Source organism: Tamandua tetradactyla, chromosome 11 (assembly GCF_023851605.1).
Source record: "Tamandua tetradactyla isolate mTamTet1 chromosome 11, mTamTet1.pri, whole genome shotgun sequence".
Lineage (NCBI taxonomy): Eukaryota > Metazoa > Chordata > Mammalia > Pilosa > Myrmecophagidae > Tamandua > Tamandua tetradactyla.
In genome coordinates this window covers 29,913,017-29,937,848 of record NC_135337.1, presented here as the reverse complement: position 1 = coordinate 29,937,848, position 24,832 = coordinate 29,913,017, and the positions used below count along the sequence as shown (strand labels likewise).

At 37.1% G+C, this 24,832-nt stretch overlaps 1 protein-coding gene and 1 long non-coding RNA gene across 3 annotated transcripts in view; one reads left to right on the top strand and one right to left on the bottom strand.

Annotated features, from left to right (window-relative positions):
- The window catches only part of LOC143650015 (uncharacterized), a 118,587-nt gene that overhangs the window by 6,085 nt on the left and 87,670 nt on the right, over nucleotides 1-24,832 (top strand). Inside the window, exon 4 of one of the 2 annotated variants that reach the window (XR_013159317.1) lies at nucleotides 702-771. This is a non-coding gene — a long non-coding RNA (uncharacterized LOC143650015). Of the gene's footprint in view, nucleotides 1-701; nucleotides 6,212-24,832 lie in introns of those variants that run through there. The other variant, XR_013159316.1, reaches the window with a different exon arrangement.
- Nucleotides 6,210-23,737, bottom strand: DNTTIP2 (deoxynucleotidyltransferase terminal interacting protein 2). Its single transcript, XM_077120223.1, has 7 exons — nucleotides 23,616-23,737; nucleotides 21,056-22,722; nucleotides 19,649-19,787; nucleotides 13,186-13,281; nucleotides 11,972-12,136; nucleotides 10,200-10,309; nucleotides 6,210-7,405 (listed from the first exon to the last, which is right to left on the bottom strand). Exons 1-7 carry the CDS (start codon nucleotides 23,685-23,687, stop codon nucleotides 7,312-7,314), a joined length of 2,343 nt encoding a protein of 780 aa, XP_076976338.1. The 5' UTR covers nucleotides 23,688-23,737; the 3' UTR covers nucleotides 6,210-7,311.

Here is a 24,832-nt window from a genome sequence, read left to right as displayed (position 1 = left end):
AGGTACTCAATAGATATTTATTGAATGAAAAAATGCAGGAAGGAAGGAAAGAAATGAAGGTACATACATTGGGAGAGAGAGAAAGGAGGAGGTCTGGAATTCAGGAGACAGATCTAGGCTGGAACTTTTTAGATTCATTAACCTACAGATGGCACTTAAAGCTCTGGATGTAGATGAACTCATGCACAGAGTGCAGAGTAGGAAGAGATGAGGACTGAGAAGAGAAACCTGGAGTGTGGACATTTGAAAGAAAGGGAAAGAATGAATAGCTCTTCAGAGTGATCAAGAAAGAGTAGCCAGAGACATAGGAAGAAAACCAGGAGATGTTATTTCTGAGAAAGATCAGAGAATTGATGGAGCAAGTTTCTTCCAGGAAGGTAGTCAATAGGAAAAGGGAAATACCTAACATTTTTCTGATCGTGTGTTTTATGCCACCAACTTTATTTAACCCTTGCCATTTAATTATTTCCCCAAAGCCTATGAAGTATGAATTACCTTCATTTTACAAATAAAAAAAATTAAGATCAAAGATGTTATGGGAGTGTAAGGTAAAAGGATTAGTTTAGGGATGACAGAAAAGTGCCTGTTCTTCAGAGACAAGTAGGAAGAAGGCAAAGATAAGGAAAAGCATGAGCATGGAGAATGGAAAGTTGAAGGTATTCATGCTTGAGGACTTGTTTTCTTTTTGCTTTCTTTTACAGCTCCATCTTACATACCTAGGATTCCAGAAGTGGAAGTTGCCTCAAAGAATAGAGATACTCCCATCTTAAGGTAGCTTGTTGCCTTCTGTGGCCAATACAGATTCTAAAGGACTGGGGGCCAGGAGTGGTTTCGTTTCAACTTCCTCCTGAACCTGGGACCTTTTAAATCTATTGTCATATATATATATATATATATATATTAGTATTTTATAACCTCATTTATCTTCAATTCAGTATACACTTGAGCCTCATTATTCATGGATTCTGTATTTGTGAATTTGCCTACTTGCTAAAATTTGTGCATAACTCCAAAATCAATATTCACAGTGCTTTTGCCATTATTCATGGACATGTGCAGAGTGGTGAAAATTTTGAAACACCCAATGTGCACATCTCAGTTGAGGTTGAACAAGGCAATGCTTCACCTTCTATTTTCAGCTCTCATACTATAAACAAGTATTTTTTGTAGTCTATCTGGTGTCATTTTTTTTTATTTTTTAGCTTTTTATTTTCCACTATTTAAAATGGTCCCCAAGCATAGTGCTGAAGAGCTGTCTAGTGTTCCTAAGCACAAGAAGTATGTTATGTGCCTTACAGAGAAAATACGTATGTTAGACAATCTTCCTTCAGGCATGAGTTATAGTGCTGTTGGCTGTGAATTTAATATCAGTGAATCAACAATACGGTACAAACAGAAAAAGGAAGAAGAAATTCATCGATCAGTACGTGAGGCTGCTCCAGAAAGTGCTAAAGTAACATTGATAGTATGTGATGAAACTATGGAAAAGATGGAAAAACGGCTAAATTTGTGGATTCATGAGATGACAGCTGATAAAAAGTAGTGGACAGCATTGTGAGGCTGAAAGCTAAAGAAATTTACAGTCACGTTGCCCAGCATCAGGAGAATGTTAAACCTTTTTCTGCAAGTGCTGGTTGGCTTACATGTTTCAGAAGATATGGTGTTAAAAATCTTAAACTTCCAGGGGCGGCGGGTTCTGCAGATCAGGAGGCTATGGAAGAATTTTAAAAATACCTGTTAAGTGTAATATCCAAAAAGTGTTATGTGAAAGAACAGGTTTTCAGTGCTGATGAGACTGGCTTATTGGCAAGTAAACCTATATAACATAAATGGCCTCCAAAACCCTTGGCTTTAAATCATTCAAAGACGGTGCAACCTTGCTATTGTGTGCCAATGCCAAGGGTGACTTTAAGTGCAAACCCCTAGTGGTGTACAGAGCTCACAATCCATGAGCACTTAAAGGGAAAAACCTGAATTGCACACCAGTCTATTGGAGGTGGAACAGGAAAGCATGGATGATGTCTGATATATTCTGGGATTGGTCCCACTGTGCTTCATCTCGGAAGTTAAATGCTATCCCCAAGGCAAAAACTTTGCTTTCAAAGTTTTATTAATTTTGGATAATGCCCCGGTCCATTGCCATGAAGAACTTGAAAATGCCCACCCCAATGTAGAAGTTCTTTTCATGCCCCCACAGCGTCTGTCATCCAACCCCTTGATCAGAGCATAATAAAAGCTTTCAAGGCATATTGCATGAGGGAGCTTTATAGCAAGGCTTGCAAGGCTCTCAACACCAACAAGGAAACTACCATGATGGAATACTGGAAGTCTGTCACTATACTCAATGTTGTTATGCTGCACAGCCTGAGACGGCATCAAACAGGCTACTATCAATAATTGTTGGAAAAAATTTGGCCAGGCTGTGTGAAAAACTTCAAAGGTTTTGAAAATGTTACAGAAAATATTAAGAACAGTGTCAAAAACATAATGCTTCTTGCCTGGCAAATAAGTGGAGAAGGCTTTGATGACATGAAGGAAGATGTAGAGGAAATTTTGGCAGAGAGGGCAGTAGAACCCACCAATGAAGACCTGGATAAGATGACAAAGCAAGGCATGAGCTTCACTGATGTTGAGAATCGAAATGAAAATTGGCCTAAGGCTCCAGTAATTATCCCTCTCACAGCGGCCAAAATATCAGAATGGAATTCAGCCTTGGAAAAAATTGTAAATGACATGGAAGAATGTGACCCTATACTTGAATGCAGCCTCAACTTTAAGCACCTGACCACCATTGCATCTACCCCCTACGCTGAGATGCTTAAAGGTTTGAGGCGAAAAGCCAAGAAGACAAAGCTGATGAAATTTTTAAAGCCTGTTCCAGAGGGAAAATCACTGACACAGGCAACAAGTTGTGAGAATCAAACTACTGAAGTAGAACTGCCAGATGTCTACATGCCATCCTCACTAATGTTTTCCTCTTCTGTAGAATAATCTTTCATGGTTTTTGTGGGCAAGTGAAATTTGAAAGGTTGAACTATATAGTGCACTGCCCCAACTGCACATACTGCAATTCCATCAAAAGTAAGATTAATTATTTACACATTAATTAATGCTTTTATAAACTGTTTAATTTTTAGGATTTTATTTGCATTACTTTACATTATATCTTAAAAAGTACTGTTTACTGTGAACACTGTACATATGGACTATGTGTGTACAACTGAGTTAATGTAGTGAGATCATGATTGATTGCATTACACAAAAATGCTGTAATTGAAAGTTTTACCAGGAACATTGCGTATAATAATCTGTACAAAATATCTATTAAGCGAGATGTCTTGACACAGAACATACATAAGACAAGGCTATGTATTGGTTACAAAAATGTAACCAGAGGCTGAGAGGAACTTATCTGTTTCTTCTCCTAGGACCAGTGGTTCAGTATTCACTAATTCAGTGTTTGCAGACTTTATAGTCTCTGTTGCAAATAACAAGAATCAATTGTATGTTCCCATCATCTCCATCCAACATCTGCTATTCCTAATAAAGAAAGCCTTCCTCCAGGGAAGCTGTGTCCAATTTCCCACCTTGGTTGGAAGAGAGGATGACAGGCCTACCTGTAAAAGGGTTCACTGTAAAAGGGTTCTAGGCTTCACTGCAGCAGCTAGAAAATCAAGTGACTGTGCATAATTTCTGACATGTTAATACAGTGACACTGTCATTTCTAAGAATACGGCCCAATGAATATATCACGGGCTAACATCAATTGCGTTAGCAACTCCTCTTTCCTTAGAAGGGGTAACTAGGAAGGAGGGGTAGGACCTCTCAAATACTATGCTTTGAGCCCAGTTAACCATGCTAGAGCCTTCGGTGCCACACAACTGCAAAGTATGAGAGACATTTTTTTTGTTTTATAGTAATTTCTAAGCTACATTCTTAAACTGAGGAGAAATTTCAGTAGACATCATGCTTTTAAAAGGAAATGTTACAAGGTGCCAGTTGTGAGGTGTCTTGGACCATTCAGACCAGCTTAGCTGTCATTGAATACGAGCCAGCTATACCAGCTGATGCTAGGTGGAGCAGACTTGCCCAGCCAAGCTGTCTGTATTCTTGACCCACAAAATCATGAGATATAAAACAGTGGTTGCTTTAAGTCACAAGTTTTGGTATAATTTGTTATGTGGTAATAGGTAATGGTAAGAACCATATACTATATATCTACCACCTGTACCTTTCTTGTAGTTGGTATTCAGTTATTGGTAACACTTTTCCTTTTCACCTTTCCCCTTATTTTCAAAGTTCATACTTGATTTCCAGATAAAGTTAGTGGCCTCAAATAAATTATTTCAGTTTTTGATAAAACACCGGATTTACTTAGGATTAAATTATGTAACTAAATTAATTACAGGTAATGCTGTTGGCCTTGCTTTTTGACAGCTAGAAGTAATTGGAGTATAATTCTTCAGTTCTTAAATTGTTTAACAAGATCTGACTAGAATCTGAGATATTTACATTTTAATTTAGCCAGAGGCTTGGGGAATTGATTAGCTTTAGAGAGCCTTTTGAATCAGCAGTGAAAACATATTAATTCGTGTCTAAGTAGCCAGAGTGGTATTCTCTAGAACAGTTGGTTGTCATGGATAAATACTGGTCACACCAACCGACTTGCATTACATGCTAGAAAAGCCCAGAACCTACCTCTTGTCAACTGTAATTTGACATCTGTTTTGTTGTATTAACTTCACCCTGGCTTCAACTAATTTTTTCCATCCTCATTTTCTTAGCCCTAATTTCTTCACGGAAAAGAATAAAAAATTAGTTGTTGTAGGTTTTTTTTTAATAAGTTGTCTAAAAAGCCTTTTTGGAGTGAGATGGGGTATACAGAATATTTAGAAGTCTTTCAAGACTTAGGGTATTTTAAGGCCCTTCTTTCATTAGCACACGCTAATATATCAGCACTTTGTACAGCTTTGTAATGCTTTTCACTTGAGGAAAAGGTATTTTCTATTAGTATTTAAGCTTTAAAATAGTTCCAATAAGTGAACTGAGTTTAATGACAGGCCAGTCACTACAATGTTTCTCAAATAAGTTGCTTTGCTTAAAAAGCATTGTAAACACATATTGATCTATTATTTAAATATCCAGATATTTGTAGAAGGCTAGGAGCTCTGAGCTAAATACTTAAAAGATTTCTTTCTGGATAATTTTCTACCTTCTGAACTTTGTATTTTTAGATATATTCTTCATTAGTGTTGAGGATTTGAAAATGTTTGTTACAGTCACATTTAAGATGAAAAAGCTAAATATACTACCAGTGTTTATTTAGGTTTTAACTACTTATAATAAATATATAGGTTACTTCAAGTGCATTTTGGGGGGTGGTGGTGCATGGTCAAGCCTTGAACATGAGTCTCCAACATGGAAGGCGAACATTCTACCACTGAACCACGCACGCATCCTTTAGGTGCTTTTTTTTTTAGTTGAATAATATCTATCAGTGGACTTCACTGAATGATGTAAATATATAACAAGATAAAATTAAACATGAATCAAAAGACAAAATCCAAAAGCACAAATATAAAAATATAACACTCAAAAGGCACATCATGAGGTGGGTTATTTTTAAGAGCTAGACATAAAATTTAGTTTCAATGCTTTTTCCCTACTACTGCCTTCCAACCCAGAAAGCTCTCCTGCTTTGTGCAGAGAAGATACTAATTGTATTTACCCTGCAAAATGCACTATAATTTTAAAATCATTAAAAACTTTCTGAATATTAGAAAAACTCCGTTGCCAGTTGTTACTTCATAAATTGATTTCCCACTCAAAAACAAATTACAGAAAATCACCTTGAGGGACAAGGAATAAGGTAGAAATACTAAACCTCCCCACCTGGGGAATTCCTGATATTCTTATTCATAGAGAACTCCCAATTTAAGAAGCCAAACCCGTCATCTTAACACTTACCCTCATGAAACTTATTTCTGCAATGACAAAGCTAGGCGTGCATGTAATTACACCTAAGAATCACCCCCAGAGCCTCTTTTGTTGCTTAGATGTAGCTTCTCTCCTGCAGTGAACTCACTATTCATCTCCTCTACGTAAGATATGGCTCCCAGAGATGAGCCTGGCTGACATCGTGGGATTGAGAATGCCTTCTTGACCAAAAGGGCAGTGTGTGTGTGTGTGTGGGGGGGGGGGGGGGGGGGGGGGGCGGGGGAATGGAACAAAAAGTTTCAGTGGCTGAGAGACTACAGAGTAAGAGGTCATTCTGGAGGCTACTCTTACGTAAACTACAGCCAGGTATTTTAAACTACCACAGTATGCCATGCCCCAACCAACAGTATTCCTGAAAACCCTATGGAGTATCCTGGGCTCTAAGTCTCTAAAAAAAAGGTTTTCTTAGGAAGTTACCTTTTTCAGAAACTTGAGGCCTCCAGATTTTATCCTAGGCCAGATAAGTCCTGAAAGCCAGATGTACCAGTCTCTCCAAGAACATCAACCAGTTTCATTCCCCCACCCCTATAAGAACATCAACCAGTTTCATTCCTCTACCCCAAAAGGCCAACACCTCTTTCCAGTATGAAGAAGTTACAGTTATTGATCAATGAAAGATCAAATGAGGGGGGAAGGTGTAGCTGAGAAATTAAGACTTAACACATGACTACAGACTCTTATATAGATATTTTAGTGTCCAGTGTTTTAGAATAGCCAGAAGGAAATACCTGAAGTTGTTGAACTATAATCCAGTAGCTTGATTTTTGATAATGATTATTTAACTATATTGCAAAAAAGCTAGATGCCTCTGTTTATATGGATTGCCTTCTGGATTTTTTGTTCTGTTCCACTGATGTATTTATCTTCTTCAATGCTACACTGTCTTAAAATTGGGTTGACTGCAGCACTAGTGGTCAATAAGAGGGCAAAGTAAGGGGTAAGGATGTTTCGGTTGTTTTTTTATTTGTTTTTCTAGAGTAATGCAAATGTTCTAAAAATGATCAGGGTAATGAATGCACAATTATGTCATGATATTGTAAACCACTGACTGTACACTTTGGATAGACTGTATGGTGTATGAATATATCTCAATAAAATTACATTAAAAAATAATGAATTGAAGAACTTGGTCATAACTGTAGGCTTTGAAGAACTGAATAATTCAACCTGTTCTGCATTTATAAACCAAAAATCAGTGTGAAAATCCCTATATAAACAGGGCCAGTCTAATTTATGTGATGCTGTTAGTTTTTAAAACATCTTTAGCAAATAAATAAAAGGAGTTGTAAAATATTGTGGTTTGCTTGGTGAATCTTAGTTGCGAAACTTTTTCTTCTTTCGAAATTTCTTTCCTGCTGCATTTGCTGCTTTTTCAGCCATGATCTCAGAGTACTTCCTTCGATTATACCTGGGAAAAGAAAAATCAGACATTTTAAGTTGCTAATAATTACTTTTTGGGAGGCTTCTAAGTCTCAAAATTAAATATTTTCACTATTTATTTATTCTCCATATATACTTAAGTTGCCACCATGTGTCAGGAGCCATACCAGTAGTTGGGGACAGAACAGTAGACTAGACAGCTATAGTTCCTACAGTGGGGAAGACTTCTGAAAATGTTCAGCGCCTAAAGGCCCATCCACTGTACAGGAGAGCTACCAGATGTAAAGTGCTTTAAACATTTTTGTGGGATAAAAATGCAAACCAAAAAAGTCAACATTTACCAGAAAACACAATATGATATATATTTGCTAGATTCCTAGGAAATTAAAACTTTTCTTAGGAAAAGAAATTAAGAAACAGTGATTTTTGAAGTGTGGTTCACGGATGAGACCCTCCCAAGGCGTCCATCAAGTAAAAACTACTTGCATAATAATACTAAGACATTAGCTACTTTTTCCACTTTCATTTGCTCTGGATCCTACAGTGGGGTTTTCCAGAAGCTACATGATGTACAGTGTTAGACTGAAGACAGAAACAGATATAAGGCTTTAACTTGTCTTTAATTAAACCAGACATTTAAGAGATTTTTCACTAAGTTATTTGTTTTGTTTTTTCATAAAATATTTGTTACTATGGAATGGGTTTGTTATTATAAAATGAATTGATTTAATTTCCATTATGGTAAATACAAATAGATATATAACCCACAAAAAACCAAAGTTCTTTAGGTCTTCAATAATATTTAAGTGTGTAAAGGATCCTAAGACAAGAGAACTGTTGCTATAAGACTATATTTCTAGCAATGTAGTAGCTAGGAGTTTCAACAAAAGCAGGGCTGCCAGTAAGTTAACTAGGAAAAGTTGAAAACTCTCTAAACAAACAAAATATCTTTGTTCCAAAGCACTTTCACTGTGATATAGAATTCAAATTTTATTACATTACTACTGAGGCTGAGGATAACCATTATTAACAGCTTACTCAAACCCACAAGAAGTCAGCAACATAGCAACAACCTTAATGTTAAATTAAAAATGAAAACCAAAAAACCAACACAACACAGAAACACATTTTTCTGTGTATTACACTTATTTCTTCTATCTTAGGATACTCTCACTCATGAATATATGATGCCTTAAGTATATACAATGTTCTTTGTCTCAAAGTACTGAGACCAGAAAATCTTTTGAGAATGTTGTAGACAGGATTAAAATATTCCATGAAGAGTGTTTCATCTGGTGTGTGACATAAATTCAGGTGATAAACTATTCACTTTAAGTGAAGTTATTTAATGTACATTAGGAAAAAATATTAGAACAAACTCATTTATTTACAATAGCACTATAAAGTTTCCTTCTAAAATAAAGTAGACAGTATACAGGAAATGCAAACATTAAAGTGGTATCCAAATGACTGAAGTATGGAAAACAATCAGAGACAATCTACTCTGTAATTTTGACTTTCATTCTACTACATTTCTAGTCTCCTGTCCCAAATTCCTTATTCTAGTATCATTTTTTTTAGTGAAAACATTAACATTTCTATTTCTGAGACTACTAATCAACAAAGATTAGAATACATAGGACAGTTTTTATTTGCAACTTAGGGGTAAGCAGAGACTTAATCAGCTTGCACCATTCCTCTGTGGGATGGAGATAGGCTTAAGAAACATTTAGGAAAAGGAGAAAACTCCGTGACACTCAGAAAATGGGATTCAAGAGAAAATGAAGTGTCAAGGACTTGCCCTAACACATGGATGGTGTTGGTGTTCAGTCACTGAGATACAGGAACATTGGGAGAAAATCAGGCATCACAGGGAGAGTAAGGTCAGTGGAGATCACAACTTAATTCTCAGATATAGTGACTTTGAGGTGCTTTGAGATATCCATTTGATGGTTCTGAAGAGGCAGTCAGATATGTGGAGCTGAACTAGATATAAATTAGTGACTTGACCAGATATACATTTAGATATACATTTAGAATTTAACAATATGTAGATTGTAATAAAAGCCTAAGGGGATGAGATCTCCAAGATGAGACTACTGAGTGAGAAAAGAACATTGTTTATTTCTGAGTTTTTTAGAAAATTACTCAGACCGCTTAATGCCTTTAAATATCTAACATTTTAATCTAAATTTGTTTTCCATGTCATAAAACTACATTACTCTTCAAATCCCTTATAAGCATTTTTACCTTTGCTATTAGACCAATCTTTCCATCTCTATATATATTAGACCAGTCTATATATATCTATATAGTTCAGCAGATGTTTCTCTATAAGGCATACTTTAAAAATCTCTCCTCATTTATATATTCAGCTGCTTTCTAGACATTTAAACATATTCAGATTGCTCTCATCATATAAATCCTCTAAGTCTACACCTATTTCTAGCCCTACCCCTCTCTTCCCCTTCAAAACCAAGCTTCTTCAAAGAACTGTCTCCAGTGTTCTCAACTGAGAGTGCTTTTGCCTCCTAGGGTACCTTTAGAGGCCTTTTTGGCTGTCATGGCCAAAATATATGGCTGACATTTTCGCTGAATAGGGAGGGGAAGGGAGAGATACTGCTTTCATATAGAGGACTAAACATAATGCACAGGACAGTCCCACCCACAGACAATTATCTAAATGAAAATGTTGATACTGCTGCTGAGAAACTCGACTATAAAGCAACTACAATTACCTGACACTTAAAAAATTTATGCATATTTATGCATATTTTTAAGGGAAGCATACATATTATAAAGTGAAATATAAATTCCTTTACCTTCTGAACTCAGAATCAGCCAGGAGTTCTTCCACAATAGTTCTTTTCCTTTGCTTCTTGGGAATTCGTGAATGGTAGAAGTCAGCTGGATTGTCAACAATGGTTCCAATCTGTGAACAATTCAATTGAAGTTAAGTCATGTAATATCTGGACACCAAGTTGCTTTCATATATCAGGGTCTCTAACGAAGTTTGTTTACAGAAAGAAATGGAAAAAAACAGGCTTTATATCAATATTAAGGCTGGTTTTGCCATTTTTTTCAAAGCAAAAATAAACCTACTCATCAGCACACTTCTTCTACTAATGGCATTTTGTTAAGAGTTTATAGTATATTTTTGATTCCTGGCCCATGCACTCCAAAAATAAAACATTAAATAAATGGTGCTGCAATATGGGATTCAATATGGGAAAGAATGAAATGTGACCCCGTCCTCTACTACAGAGCACACAAAAAAGTTTATAGTAGACTTAGGATTCGTTTTACACAATTTAATGCTAAAAAAAAACAGTAAATTCTTGATGAACAGTGTAACTAGAGAAAAAAGTGGGACACATTATATATATTGTTTGCCTAGTTTCTCAATTCAATGAAACAGACACATATTCTATTACATACCCATTCGATCACCCAGACTATCATAAATGCTGCCAGCTTAGAACGTACTCAGTGATCACTCCGCATTTGTTGAAACACATTCAATCGAAATTTACAGAATGAATACTACATGCCAGGCACTACGCCAAGTGTAAGGGAAACAAAGACAAAGATCATCTGGTTCTTGGTTCATCTTAGTGAGGAGCCCATAGTCTTAGGATCAACAGAGGAGTTACCAAAAAAATAAAGCACAAACTAATATATGCTGAGCAAAGTACTGGAGATGCTCAGAGAACTCTACCAAAGAAAGGCAGGGAAGGTTTCACAAAGAATGACATTCTAGGTTGAATTTGAATGGGCAATATTTCACCAAGTGAATACGGTGGAAAAGGCAGAACAAAGCACATGCAAAGTCAAAGAATTCAAAGACTGGTATGTGCATGTGCAGAGAAGACAGAGTAGCTGGTGAACTGGGTTGGGTACAGATTGTGAAGGGTCACATAAAAGGATAAAGGGATATATACCATATGCTATAGACCATAAAGAATCACTGAAGGTTTCTGAGCAAAGGTATGATATGGACAGGTTTTTTTTCAGAACAGATGACTAGCTACAATAAGGAGGACAGATGAGAAGAGAGGGCAGACCTGCAGGCAAAAGAACATTATAACAATCCTGTTGAGTTACAAAAAGATAGATCAAAGAATGAATTGGTTTTGAGAGGTACCAGAAGATGAATCAACTGGGCTTTCTTCTGAAAATACTTTGAAAACCAACTTTTAAGCTATCTGTGGAATATGATCAGGGACGTCCCTCTACTTTGAAAAGAACAGATTGGTGCAAATGACTATTTTCCTCCTCCATCCTGCATGGATTCTTACTCCTAGGCAAGTATTATTTATATACAATAAACCATCTTATAGGCTCAGTAAATTTTAGAGTTGACCTGTAAAGCTGGTTACCATTTGTAATATTGACTATATGAAAACCCATTACCAGCTGGTGGCTGTCTGAATTGGATTCTGGCCATTATTATATGGCCAAGGCAGATATGGCCCATACCTTAGGTGTACACATTGTAAATATTCCTCTATTTTAAGAATAAACAAAAAGATCTCATAATGCTTTCCAAACTAAAATTGATAGAATATCATCACCATTATTGTTTGCTTCATACCTGGAAATACTTAGGGAAGCCGTCTCTATCATTTTTCTTGTAAAATCTTTTTGGGTCCATGCTAGCTCTCATCTTCAGTGCTTTGAGGTCATTTTTAAGTTCATCTGTCAATTCTGGAGCTTTCATACCAAACCAGCCATCACCTGCTGTTTTTTGTCGCTCTTTCTGAAATTCAGATTTCAAAAATAAGCATTATAACTTTATTTAATGAAGAATATAAATTATACCTCATCTCTCCCAAAATTATACATAAAGAAAATTTTATGAAATCAAAACAAATGAGGTTACTTTACAGAAACTATTAGTCTCCAGAGTCATCATCTTTTCTAAGAGGATTTAAGTCAAATCACAAGTGACTTCTCTGGTAAATTAAATACAGCATTATGAGGTTCATGATGAAGATTCCTTGTTTTGTATCTTAGCAAGTTAACTGCCGACTTGCTGGGAGAATAACCCACAGTTTCAATTTTATTGTCTAAAATAGCCCATATAATAGATAATGGATAAAAACTATTTCACTCCTGGGACTTATATATAAATGTAACATTTATTTAATCCCAAAAGAGTCTCAGAAAGCCACACACTTCTGTGTATTATTTCTAAAGTAAAACAAAAAATGCTAGTCTTCTGAAAAACCCCCAGCAAGTTATTTAAATTTATTCTTTGTTACATTCATACATCAAATACTTATTGAGTGCCATGTACATCAAATACTTATTGAGGGCCAGGTAGTATAAAAGGCACTCAATATTAACGACAAGTCAACACAGGAGTACCATCCTCTATAAGCCCTCTTGATAACTTCTTTATGCCTGTTAGTTTAGATGGCAAGTGGAAAAAATGCCCTTTATTTTAATAAAGAAAGTGCTTTTTATCTCTCACTTGACAGGCTAAAAAGACCAGTGTTTTTAGATGCCTATGTTAAATTCCCTACAACAGCCTACAACATAGTTCCTAGACTTGTGTGTTTTTAAGACAGGAAAAAAAAAAAGCTATCCCTATGCGTGCTGCTTTCGTACAAAAATTTAAAAGTCCATATATATGTTTAAGGAATCATATTTTATGGGCCCTTACACATCTGTGGTAATTTTCTTTGGTACCTCACATATATATGTATATATATATATATATACATACACACACACACACACATATGTAAATGTATGATTTTGGTGATAAACACATACACATTCTAAATAAGTTACTGTACTTACTCTGCGTTTTTTCTGAAGTTGAAATTTGGATTCACTGTATGGTGGGACACAGTAATTTTTTTCAAAATCAGGTGTAATGATGGTTTTCTGCAGAAGCTATAAAAATATTAAATTGGTTTTAAAATAATTTAGATTGCATAATTTTTCAATGTTTTTGACTAGTATGGGAAATATCCCCCATGATGAAGACTACAACAAACACATAACCTTCTTTATACCATAGCATTACTATTACAAAGTTGTCCCTGTCCTTAAATTTGTGTATTACATCAATTAAAAATGTTTTAGGTGGAAAAGCTAGTTACCAAATTCATCTGGAAGGGAAAGAGGTCCCAAATAGCTAAAAGTATCCTAAAAAAGAAGAATGAGGTGGGAGGATAAACACTTCTAACTTTAAAACTTATTATAAAGCCACAGTGGTCAAAACAGCATGTTACTGGCACAAAGATATAAGTATTGATCAATGGAACTGAATCAAGGTGCAGAAATAGAACACCAAATCTATGATCAGCAGATCAGATTCAGAAGGCCCCTGAATCCATTGAACTGGGACAAAATTGTCGTTTCAATAATTGGGCATGGGAGAACTGGATATCAATAGCCAAAAGAATGAAAGAGGAGCTTTACCTTATACCCTATACAAAAATGAACTCAAGTGAATCAAACACCTAAATATAAGATCTGCACCGTAAAACTTCTAGAAGAAAATGTGGGGAAACATCTTCAAGACAGAGTAATAGGAGGTAGCATCCTAAACTTTATACCTAAAGCACAAGCAACAAGAGAAGGAATAGAAAAATGGAACTCCTAAAAATCAAATGCTTTTTTTGCACCTCAAAAGATTTTGTCAGAAGGGTGAAGAGGCAGCCAACCCAATGGGAGAAAATTTTTGGAAATCACATATTGGACAAAGGTTTGATATCCTCTATACATAAAAAAAATCATACAACTCAGCAACAAAAGAACAAATAACCCAATTATAAAATGGGCTAAAGATACGAATGGGCATTTTTCTGAAGAACAAATACAGATGGCTCAAAAGCACATGAAGAGATGCTTGTTTTCACTGGCTATAGGGGAAACGCAGATTGAGACTACAGTGAGATGCCACCTCACGTCTATAAGAATGGCTACTATTAAACAAACAGAAAACTGTAAATGTTGGAGAGGATGTGGAAAAATTGGGACACTTATGCATCACTGGTGGGAATGTATAATGGTACAGCTGCTATAGAAGACAGTTTGGCAGTTCCTTAGGAAACTAAATATCGAGTTGCCCTATGACCCAGCAATAGCACTACTTGGTATATACCCAGAAGAGCTGAAAGCACTGACACAAACAGACATTTGCACACTGATGTTCACAGCAGCATTATTCACAATCACCAAAAGATGGAAACAATTCAAATGCCCATCAACAGATGAGTGGACTGATGGAATGTGGTGTGTGCATACGATGGAGTAGGTCAGACACAGAAGGATAAATACTGTATGACTCCACTATCATGACCATGGTAAAGGTGAAATCAGAGACTTGTAATACAGAATGTGGAGGACTTGGACATACATGGAAGCTGGATGGGTGAACAGTTAGATAATGAGGTTGAACTCAAATGTAAGGGAATGGATAGAAGTGAAGGTGGTTCTCTAGAGGGTCTATAAGTAATATTACTATTTTGAAGGAGAACGAAATTGGGGGGGTGGTATAGACCTATGTGTCCCACTGATTAGCACTAGAAATAAAATTAAGTCCTTGCAAGAACTACTTCAAAGGTATGATTTGTGTATAGGGAGTGTTTAGGTCCATGGTGCAGGCTGAAGGCTGCCATTGCGTGCTATGGGCTATGTTTGACAGGAGGGCATTGGCAGTGCCGCAGCAACAGCAGGGGTGAATGGTGGGGGGAAGGATAAAAGTTAAGGGGACGTTTGGATTTCCTGTTTGGTGAGTGTGTGTTTGTTGGTTATCTTTCTCTTGGAAACAATGAAATTGTCTAGGGTTGAGAGTGCTGATGGACTGTGGACTTTGGGCATTATATGATGCCTAATGAATGCAGGTGGCTGAAGGATGCACTGACTGGGGGTAGACTGGTAAATGATGGTGTATACACCTGATTGAATATTGTGCTGCTGCAAAGAGGAACGAAGTCATGAGGCATGCAACGGTGTGAATGAACCTGTGGGATATTTGGTAAGGCAAAATAAGCCAGAAATGAAAGAGCAATTACTGTATGGTCTCCTTTACGGAATGCTTCTAAGAGGGTAGGGGCCTAAATTGTAAGCTTTTATAGCAGACATATTTAATCCAGAGTGGTAATTATTATTTCTGGATTTTGAGAGTCTGTTTTATTTATCTATAGCTTGGTATTTAGAGATAAGAATGAAGCTGATCAAGTAGGGATTAAGGTAATTCAGAACAGGGGTAAGGAAGACATTGCCTCTATTTTAGAACCACACCTACTCTTGAAGACCAAAGGAAGAAAGGTTTGTCCGGAACCTAAATTTTCTGTAGCACAAGATCTAACCCAACCTGTCTGGATAGCTCATTTGAACAAGTGAAACACAGGGACCCAAGCATAAGAATGAAGGCCTTTTAATCCTGTATAGCTTAATGTAATACCTTGATACATCCTAGAATATAGTAAGCAGATAATCAAAAAGTATTGGTATCATGGTGATGAATATATTATGTGATGATATTGTGAGCCAGTGACTGCACACCATACACGGAATGTTTGTATGTTAAGAATGTATGTTTTGGTTTGATAGCACAAAATAAATTAAAAAAAAAAAAAGTATTGGCAAAGTCCCTTGAGGAATGGGAGAATAAATATGGAACTATTAAACTTCACCATCAGGGAATCCCCTGATACTGTATCAAACATTAGGGATGACCAAATCAATAAGCCAAGCCCTTGACCTTGAGGCTTACTTTTGTGAAGGTTTTGTAGGTAGTGGAGAAGCTAGCCTACCTACAGGTATGCTTAAGAGTTACTTCTGGAGGACCTCTTTTGTTGCTCAGATGTGGCCTCATTCTTTCATTCTTTCTAAGCCCAACTCTGTAAGTGAAATCATTGCCCTCCCCCCTAATTGGGTCATGACATCCAGGGGTAAAAGTCTCCCTGGAGGTGTGGGAGATGACTCCCAGGTATGAGTCCGGTCCTGGCATCATGGGATCAACAATTCCATCCTGACCAAAAAGGGGAAAAAAGTATAACTTAATAAAGTATCAGTGACTGAGAGTTCAAATAGAGTCAAGAGACTCCTCTGGAGGTCACTCTTAGGCAAGTTTCAGTTGGACACTGCTGCCTATCATAACTTGGTGAACCCCAAACAGGGCCATTCCCGATCAATGCTGAAGAACAACTAGGGCAATATATGGGATTCTGCAAAGGTTCTGTGCACTGGGGTGACTTTCCAGAGGCCTGTGGCCTACAGATGGGTCCCTAGACCAGATATATTGTGAAACATACAGGGCCCAGCCTCTCCAGAATATTGGCTAGTTCCATCTCCCTACCCTATAGTGCTGACAGCCCCTTTCAACGTGAAACAATTGGAATGGCCATGGCCCAAATACCCCTAAAGAGTGGGACAGAAAGATCAAAGGTGATGGAGTTATACAGAGAAGATAGGGTTTAACTAACAAATATAACTGCTGAATCATTAAATTGATACCTATTTTAGTCTCCAGTATCTTAGAGCAGCTATAAGTAAAAACCTAAAATTACTGAATTGTAACCCATACCAAACTCTGAAATCTGTTCTACAACTGTTGTGCTGAGCTTTGAAATTTATGGCTTTTTTGTTATTTTTCACACCAAAAAAAGGAGGAAAAAGTCGACTGTGATGATAAAAAAATATTTAAGCCTTCTAGCCTCCTATATTCTGGAGCAGCTAGAAGGAAAAATCTGAGATCGTATGGTAGCCCATGACAAACTCTGGGATCTGCCCTATAACTAATTACTTGTTCAAGAGTGCTCTGAAAACTACTGCTTTTTTTTCTTTCTTTGCTTTGTATATATGTTATATTATATAATACAAAAAGTTAACAACTGGAAAAAAAGGACAACAGAAATAATGTTTTACCAACCTGTGAAATCCCCGAAAAAGTCCCAACTAGAGTCTGATAGGTTCTTTTTGTTATTGGTAAAATTGCTTCTTGTAGTCTGAAGAGCCCAGGTAAATCATTAATAAAAACAGCAATATAAATTTTGATTAACTATACACTTTTAATGTTTCATGAGATCCTCTCCATACTGATCTGCATCTACTTTTTCAAATGAACATTACCTTAGATGCCACTTCATTCTGTTAAATAGCTAAATGGCACTATATTTCAGTTACTTACACTTTTGACATTTAACTAACAGTCTCGTTTTTTCCATTAAATATTATAATCACCTCTGCACAATGGTGATTATTTCTGTGAAACACATCCCAAAAGGCTGCCATTTAAATCCTGAGAGCCACTGTTAAACTGCCTCACATTCAAGCAGTATAGCTTAAACCCATACCAACAGATCAGTGCCCCCCTTTTTTAACACCTCCACCAACACTGGTCATTATCTTTTGTATACTGTCAGTGGTACCTCATGACTTTTAATCTGTTGTTGATCATCTTTTCATGTATTTGTTAAATAGGCACAAGACCTCTTCTATGGAGTGCCTATACTGTTTTGGATCTTTATTTTCTACAGGGTTGTCTTCTTACTAATTTGTAGAAATTTATTTTGTACCTTAGTTGGATTAAGAATAGTCTTTTGTCTTTGCAGATTAAGGTGTTTTCAGTCATGCATGGTTTAAATTTTATGTAGTCAGATCTGTTAAATCTTTTCCTCTTCTTTTTATTTGCCTAGGATGATTAAAAGGAGCCTCAGAGTAATTATTTTCTCTAGTGCAAGAACCAAGTATTACTGCTCTTTAGGCAATCAAAATAGTTCACAGGAAAATAGCTCAAGCCATTAGTTTGGCCAATAACACTTGAAATGATCAATTTCAGAAACTATCAGTCAGTCACCCACTTTAGGTTTAGGTCTGGAAATTTCTAGGTAGAGGGTAGCAGTCTAGGCTATATCATTCAGAAAAGATTGTATGTCATTTATTTACCAATAATTATTTAGAGCTTCTTCTGTGTCAGGTACTATACTAGGTTCTACGAAAGTAGTTCTCAACTGAGAGCAATCTGGTAATGTCTAGAAACATTTTTGATCTGGGGGTGGGGAGAGAGTGCTACTGGCAACTAATGGGTACAGATTAGGGATGCTGCTCAATATCCAGTGGGTATTTCTAAAACAAAGACTACTCAGCCCCAAATGCCAGTTGCAGTAAGGCTGAGAAATGCTGTTTTAGGGACACAAACATAAAAGCTAGTAAAGCAGCAATTACATCACACACAATAAAAAAATGAGATTTATATTGGGTGTTACAGAAGTACAGAGGAGGTGGGAGGAAGGGCTTGGGCCAAGGAATGTTTCTCCAAGAGAGTGATTTATGATCTCTGCCCAGGACAGGGAAAGAGCAGGATGTTACAGTAACATTCTGTTACTATTAACTTTAAGCAACTGCAGGAATGCAGTGGATGGACAGATTGGGCTAGAGGTACAGAGATACTGTGGACACTCTGGAGGCTCTGAGGACTTAAGCAGAAGGACGGCATGGTCAAATTTATGGTTTTAGAAATCTACCAGGGGTATGGAGAATGGTTAGCAGAACAAAGAAAGTTGAGGTAAAATCTAATAAGGAGCCTACTTCAGTAGTCTAGGTGAGAAATAAGAGTTTGCACTAGCCAGTGACAGTGGGAATGAAAAGAAGAGAAGACAGTAGAAAGGTCTGTAAGAGGTATAGTTCCTGAGGCTTGAAGATTGACTGCAAAAGAGAGGTTTTGGTATCATTAGCTAGCTAGAGAATACAAGAGGAGCTGGTCAGAGAGGAAAGAGAAGGGAAATTAGTGAGGTCAAGTGCCTGAGCACATTTATGTGAACAGACAATAGGTACCTGCACCTAAAGATCTGAAAGGGCATTCAGGCTAGAAAATAAAGATTTGGGAGTAAACTGTAAGCTAAGAACTTGGATGAGGTTACCCTAACAGTGATTCCTTCTGAAATTATATGTAAAATTTCGTGTCTATGTGCTTTTTTTCTTTTCTCATGAAGGAAGAGTGAGCACTCATAGCATTCAGATCTGCATAAAGGGTCCAAAAACGGAACAGTTAAAAACCAAAAATACAGAAAGAAAAGAGGAGAAAACAAAATTCCTGGGATCATAATTGGTGGGCTCCTGATTTTTTATTGATGTTTTCAAACATCATTTTTTATAGGTAAGACTTTATTCTTTAAAAAAAGGGCAAGAGAATGTTGTAGAAAAAACGGGAGAATGTGAGTACATTAAGCTAATGTGGCTCCACTGTAGGGAAATTTAATCTTTACCAAGAACTAATCATTCTGACTGATTAGTTCATGTAACTTACCTCATTTTTCTTTTTCTCCTTGATCTGTGTTAGAGTTCTCTTGTTAGACTGTAGTTTGTTTGCATTGAAATTAATATACAAACCACCCAACTGCTTGATACTCAGACCAGGATCTATGCTGCTGCTTGTCAACTTCAGACTGAAAGAGAAATTATGACTTAAAAGATCTAGTAAATAAATTAAAATGGAAATAATACTGTTTATAAAATCACTTTTTCTTCTCTACTTTTACCATCAATGACAAAGATTCATCTTATTTTCACAATGGATGATTCCTAAGAAACTGTGAACAAACCTATTTCAAATCTACTAATAAAGTCATTTAGAAGATATCCTGGGATGAATAATAGATTAAAAAAGCTTTTCAGGGAGCACATCCAAATATATCCCCCAGATTTCTTAACAGAGTTTTTAATTATAATACACCAATAGATTTCATAAAGAAAAGAATTAACAGAAAATGGAAGGCATCTCATAATTCAGCTCAACTTGATTACAGTAGTGAGTTAAACATACATATCTTAATCTCTGAAATCAATAAGATTCTTCTACTCTGAATTTTAAGTTTATCCCATGTAGAATATTTTTCTGAGCAACTAATAGCATTTGGTAGTCACGAAACTAGTGAGAGTGAGTCTTAAACAGGAATGAGCATCCATATTTTCCATTGGAGCCTTCTCAAAATACCAAGGTAACACCCCCATTACCTATCATATGAGAATGCTCTGCAACTGATCTGGTCTCCTATTATATTAGGTCCTTTTAAATGCAATTCTTTCTATAAGCAAATAAACTTGGACTTATTAGTATTAACCTAATACCACATGTATTTAAAAATAGATATATGCCCTAGTCCAACCTCAAATATCATTGATCTAGAGTGAAGACTGAGCATATGTTAAGATACAGTTCCTTACATTCTCTATATCTCCAATGGATACCTTGTCACTGGGGATCCTGTGCCTAAGAAAAACAAATTTAAAATAGAAAAACAAAAGAGCGCCCCCCCCCCCACCAAAATATCAGCGCTTGTCAATGGGTCATGGAATTATAGATGAATATTTTCTGAACTGTTTAATTTCTCTACAATTAACATATAGGAAAAAAAACAGTTTCCCCTCCCTTTTATGCTGCTCTTAAGAATCATGCAGGAAAACCTTGTTATCAGCTTATTTCTAATATATCACCAAAGGAACATTTTATACATCACTGGTGGGAAAAATACGACTAACAAAGCCACCCACAGAGACAAAGAAAATGCTGGTTAGAACAAATCTTCGGCAGATACTCTAAAGCAATTATTTTGCCCTCAATTTTCATAGCTTTCTGATATTTTATATTTTATGGTAAATTGCCTACTTGAAATATGTATCAAAAATTTACTTTTAAAAATAAGGTATAACTTACAGTTTAGATTTTGTGTTGTTTAGTAAGTCATCTTCATCACTGAGTTCACTATCTTTATTTTTGTCATAATCTGATGGAGCTTCACTTTTTTCATCCTCTTCTTCCTCTTGTTCTTCTTGCTCTTCCTCAATGACCTCACCTGCCTTGTTTTCCTCTTCTAAATAAAAATTTTTATCAATACTCAATCCAGGAGTAGTGTCAATTACAAACAATGTATTGTCACATGATGTATTTCCTGAGTCTCTATTCAACAACTCCCTTTGACCTTCATTTTCAACAAAACATATGGTGTCCTCTTCATTCTCACTGTTTTCAGAGTGCTGGCTTTCATCACTGCTAAGAACTAATAAAACAGAATCACCCTTTTCCTGAGATGTGTATAATTTGGTACCACATTCAAAATCTACATTCCTTTCATTGTTCATGTCTTCACTAACACCTGAAATTGTGCACTCTTCTCTATCATCATCACTATCACCACCATCACCAACTTGTGTCAAGTAACTTGTTTTTAAGGTATGCTCTTTCTCTTCATCCCATCTGTCCACTTCCACAACTGCAAATCTTCGAGCTAGTGATTTCATTATAGCCTCACAGTTCAGATTTGAGGGCTTTGATGTGGTTTTATTAGTTTGGGGGGTTGAATGCCTTTGAGAAGTTATTTGCTGAAGTCCAGTGTCTTGTAGTTCAGAAAGACTCTTCATTTGAGAACTTTCCTCATTAGTTTCTTTTCCCTCATCCATTACTCCTTTGGCTTCTTCATCTAAACTCTTAGAATTCTGCTTTCTTTCTTTCAAAGGTATAACATTGGCCCTTTCCTCCTCTCTTGGATTAACACTTGGACGTTTTTGCTCTGTTAATATTTCTTCTGAATTTTCACAGAAGGAATCATCATCAAAGTCATTGTAAGTTTCATCATTACAGAAGTTTGTCTTGTTTATTTGAGCAAGAGAACTTGCTAGTGACCGAGAAGTTTGTCTAGTATCTAATTTCTCTGAATGCCTAGGTGTAGCTATGATTTGCTTTTCATTTCCTGGCATACTCTTAGACTCTTTCTCCTCAGTCTGTGCCTGTAGTTTCCTCTGCATACTCCTGGTTGTTCTCCTAGTTAGAATTCCTGAAAATGAAGAAATGTCTGAGCATGATGACTCAGCATCAGAAATATCTTGTGCGTGTGATTCTTGCCTTGGATCTCTTAGCAATTTAGCCTTACACTTTCTGGTTCTTGTAGTTATTACTCTGGAAGGCACAATACTAGAAATACCTGAAACATGAGATTCTGTTTCAGAGACTTCTTCAGTATGAGACTCACTTATCGGAGTTATTTTCACTCTTTTCCTAACACTGGACACTGGGGTGCGTGCAACTAATATCTGCCTTCTCCTAGTTACTCTTAAAATGGGATCCTGGAGCTCAGACACTGAACAATTTGACTCTGCTTCAGAGGTCTCCCCATCAGCAGATGGTTTAGCAGTCATCTGTGGTAATGAGGCCTCGGTTCTGATTTTCCTCTTTCCAGTGTTAGGAGTTTTAGGGACTGGACTTTGTTTCTGGGTAGTACATGATTTAGCAGTACTACAGGCATCAGATTGGGATTTCTTCTTGCTCTCTGGGCTTTCTGGATGCTCTTTATTTTTACTCCTGGTGATTCCACTACCAGCAGACTTCTGCAAGATGGAAAAACACAGGATGGAAAAATTAACTTAGGTAGGACTAGGACTAAGGCACTGTAAGTGAGGAATTCCCCTTAGAAGCAAACTTTAAGAGGACAATAAAAAATCAGTAATAAAAAAATTTTAATGCTGTTTTAAAAAGTCAAAATTAATGCAAAGAAAAAACATTTAAAAAGTAAGACTGGATGGACATTGAATTTGCAAGGTCTTACCTTATTCCCCTCACCCTAGTCCTGGCCAACTTTTGAATGTAAAACAAATAATTAAAAAAGAAGAATTTTCTCTGCTAGAAAGACTCAGTCTCGACCCATATATAGGGAAAAAAAGGAGAAGACCAACTCTGTCTAAGCAAAGATGTGTTTAGTAATCTATGATGTTGGTCGCTTCTTTCGTATTTACCTGCAAGGGAAATGACATTTCGTTTCCCTCCCCAGTGAATGAGGCAGCAGACAACTAGCGCCCCTAAAAGCCACAGGTGCCGTCACCGCCGCTGGCCTCCCGCGTGAAAACGGTGTCCTACTCTCCAACCCCGGCAAATGAGGCTCCCACATGGTGGCCAAATTAGCCCTCTTTGGGTAAAATGCTAATTGTAAGGTTAAAAATTCTGAATTCCCCATCTGCATCCCAGAGCTGAACAACCAGAAACAATTTACCTAATCTCCCTGTGATTATTAAGAACTGCCTTAAAAAACCGTGACGAGCACCAAACAGGACACTACAGGTAAGGTTCTTAATGCCGGTACAGAGGAGCGCGCGGCAAGGCCCGGTCCTCCCCACGGTCTCTCCTTACTATCCGCGAAACCCTTGCGACTTCTTGTGCTGCTCCATCTCCAACAGCGATGTTCTGAGAAGGGGCGAGAGAAACAAAGAGACTAGAGATATCCTACCTTCTGCGGTGAGTTTTCAGCTCCCGAGCTTGGGATGCTGGCCGGAGGCCTCGCGGACCTGGTTACCACCATCTTCCCAAGTTCGGATTCCCCGTCACCCACTGCGGTTTCCGTCTGCTTGGGCGTCCCGGAAATGCGTCAGAGAGGTGCCCCGCTCGCGTTTTATCGTCCGAAACTCGCGATACTCTCGTACCTCCTGGATGGGAGGCGGTAGCAGGTCGTGTTCCGGAAGAAGAGTGATTTTACGTTTAATTTACCGCCGTAGGTGAAAGACGAAATTTATATGGGAGTGTCCTTCGTGAGGCTAAGAAATGTGCAGTGATATAGGGCCTTCATTCTCGTCCACATGAACGAATTGGAAAATCCCATCTTCTGCCGCAGTTTCTGTCCACACATTTGTTCAGAAATTCTAAGTGGTTTAAAATAGCCGTGGGTGTGGCCGGAGATTTTTGCAGTACTTATATATACTTCTAAGTATACTCATTTTTTTTTTGTATAGTTAAATATAAGACAGAGGGTTGCATAAAATATTAAGCGCGGTGGTAACTGGAGGACTGGTTAGAAAACTATAGTCTCAAGAGATGATAAGTAGAAATTAGGAATGAGAAGAAAGAAATGTGAAAGAAATGGTAAAGGAGAACAAGAAGAGTAATTTTCTGATGAAAGGAAGACAATTTCCAGAATCAAGAGAATCTGGTTTTCTTTTAGGACGAAAGTTGGAGGGCTGGAACATGTGTGAGGGGAATGAAAAGACTGAAGCAGCCGGTAAATGGAACTGTTGCTGGAGGTGAGAAAGGATAGGTTCCCCACTATTTTTTTTCTTCCCAGCTTCTTTAGTAACTGAAACCATTTTGCTCCCTTTAAGCTTTCACAACGTAGGTTTTTGTTTTTAGGTGGGCACATTGACACCCAATGAAATAGCTCCTTTCATAGTCTCCTTCGCAGCCACATGTGGTTAAATGAGTAAGTTTTTGCCAATTATATATAAATGAAGTGGCTGTAGTTTTTCAGGAAGTCTCCTTAAAAATGAGAGACCACCACCACTTTGCCTTCTTTATTTAATTTTACTGCCTAGGAAATTTGATTTGGATGGTTTTCAGGCAACAATTTTTGACAATGAGGATGAAAGCCATAGTTTAGAGATGGGAGAGCAGAGAAGAGAAGCAACAGAGGTTCCTAACAATGGTGTAAAGGTACCATATAAACTCCAAACATCT

Coding starts and splice junctions, on each gene's coding strand:
- DNTTIP2 (XM_077120223.1), bottom strand. CDS start 23,687: ATGGTGGTAACCAGGTCCGCGAGGCCTCCGGCCAGCATCCCAAGCTCG. Junction 22,723..23,615: donor CTGAAAACTCACCGCAGAAG/GTAGGATATCTC, acceptor TCCATCTTGCAG/AAGTCTGCTGGTAGTGGAAT. Junction 19,788..21,055: donor AACAACACAAAATCTAAACT/GTAAGTTATACC, acceptor TTTCTCTTTCAG/TCTGAAGTTGACAAGCAGCA.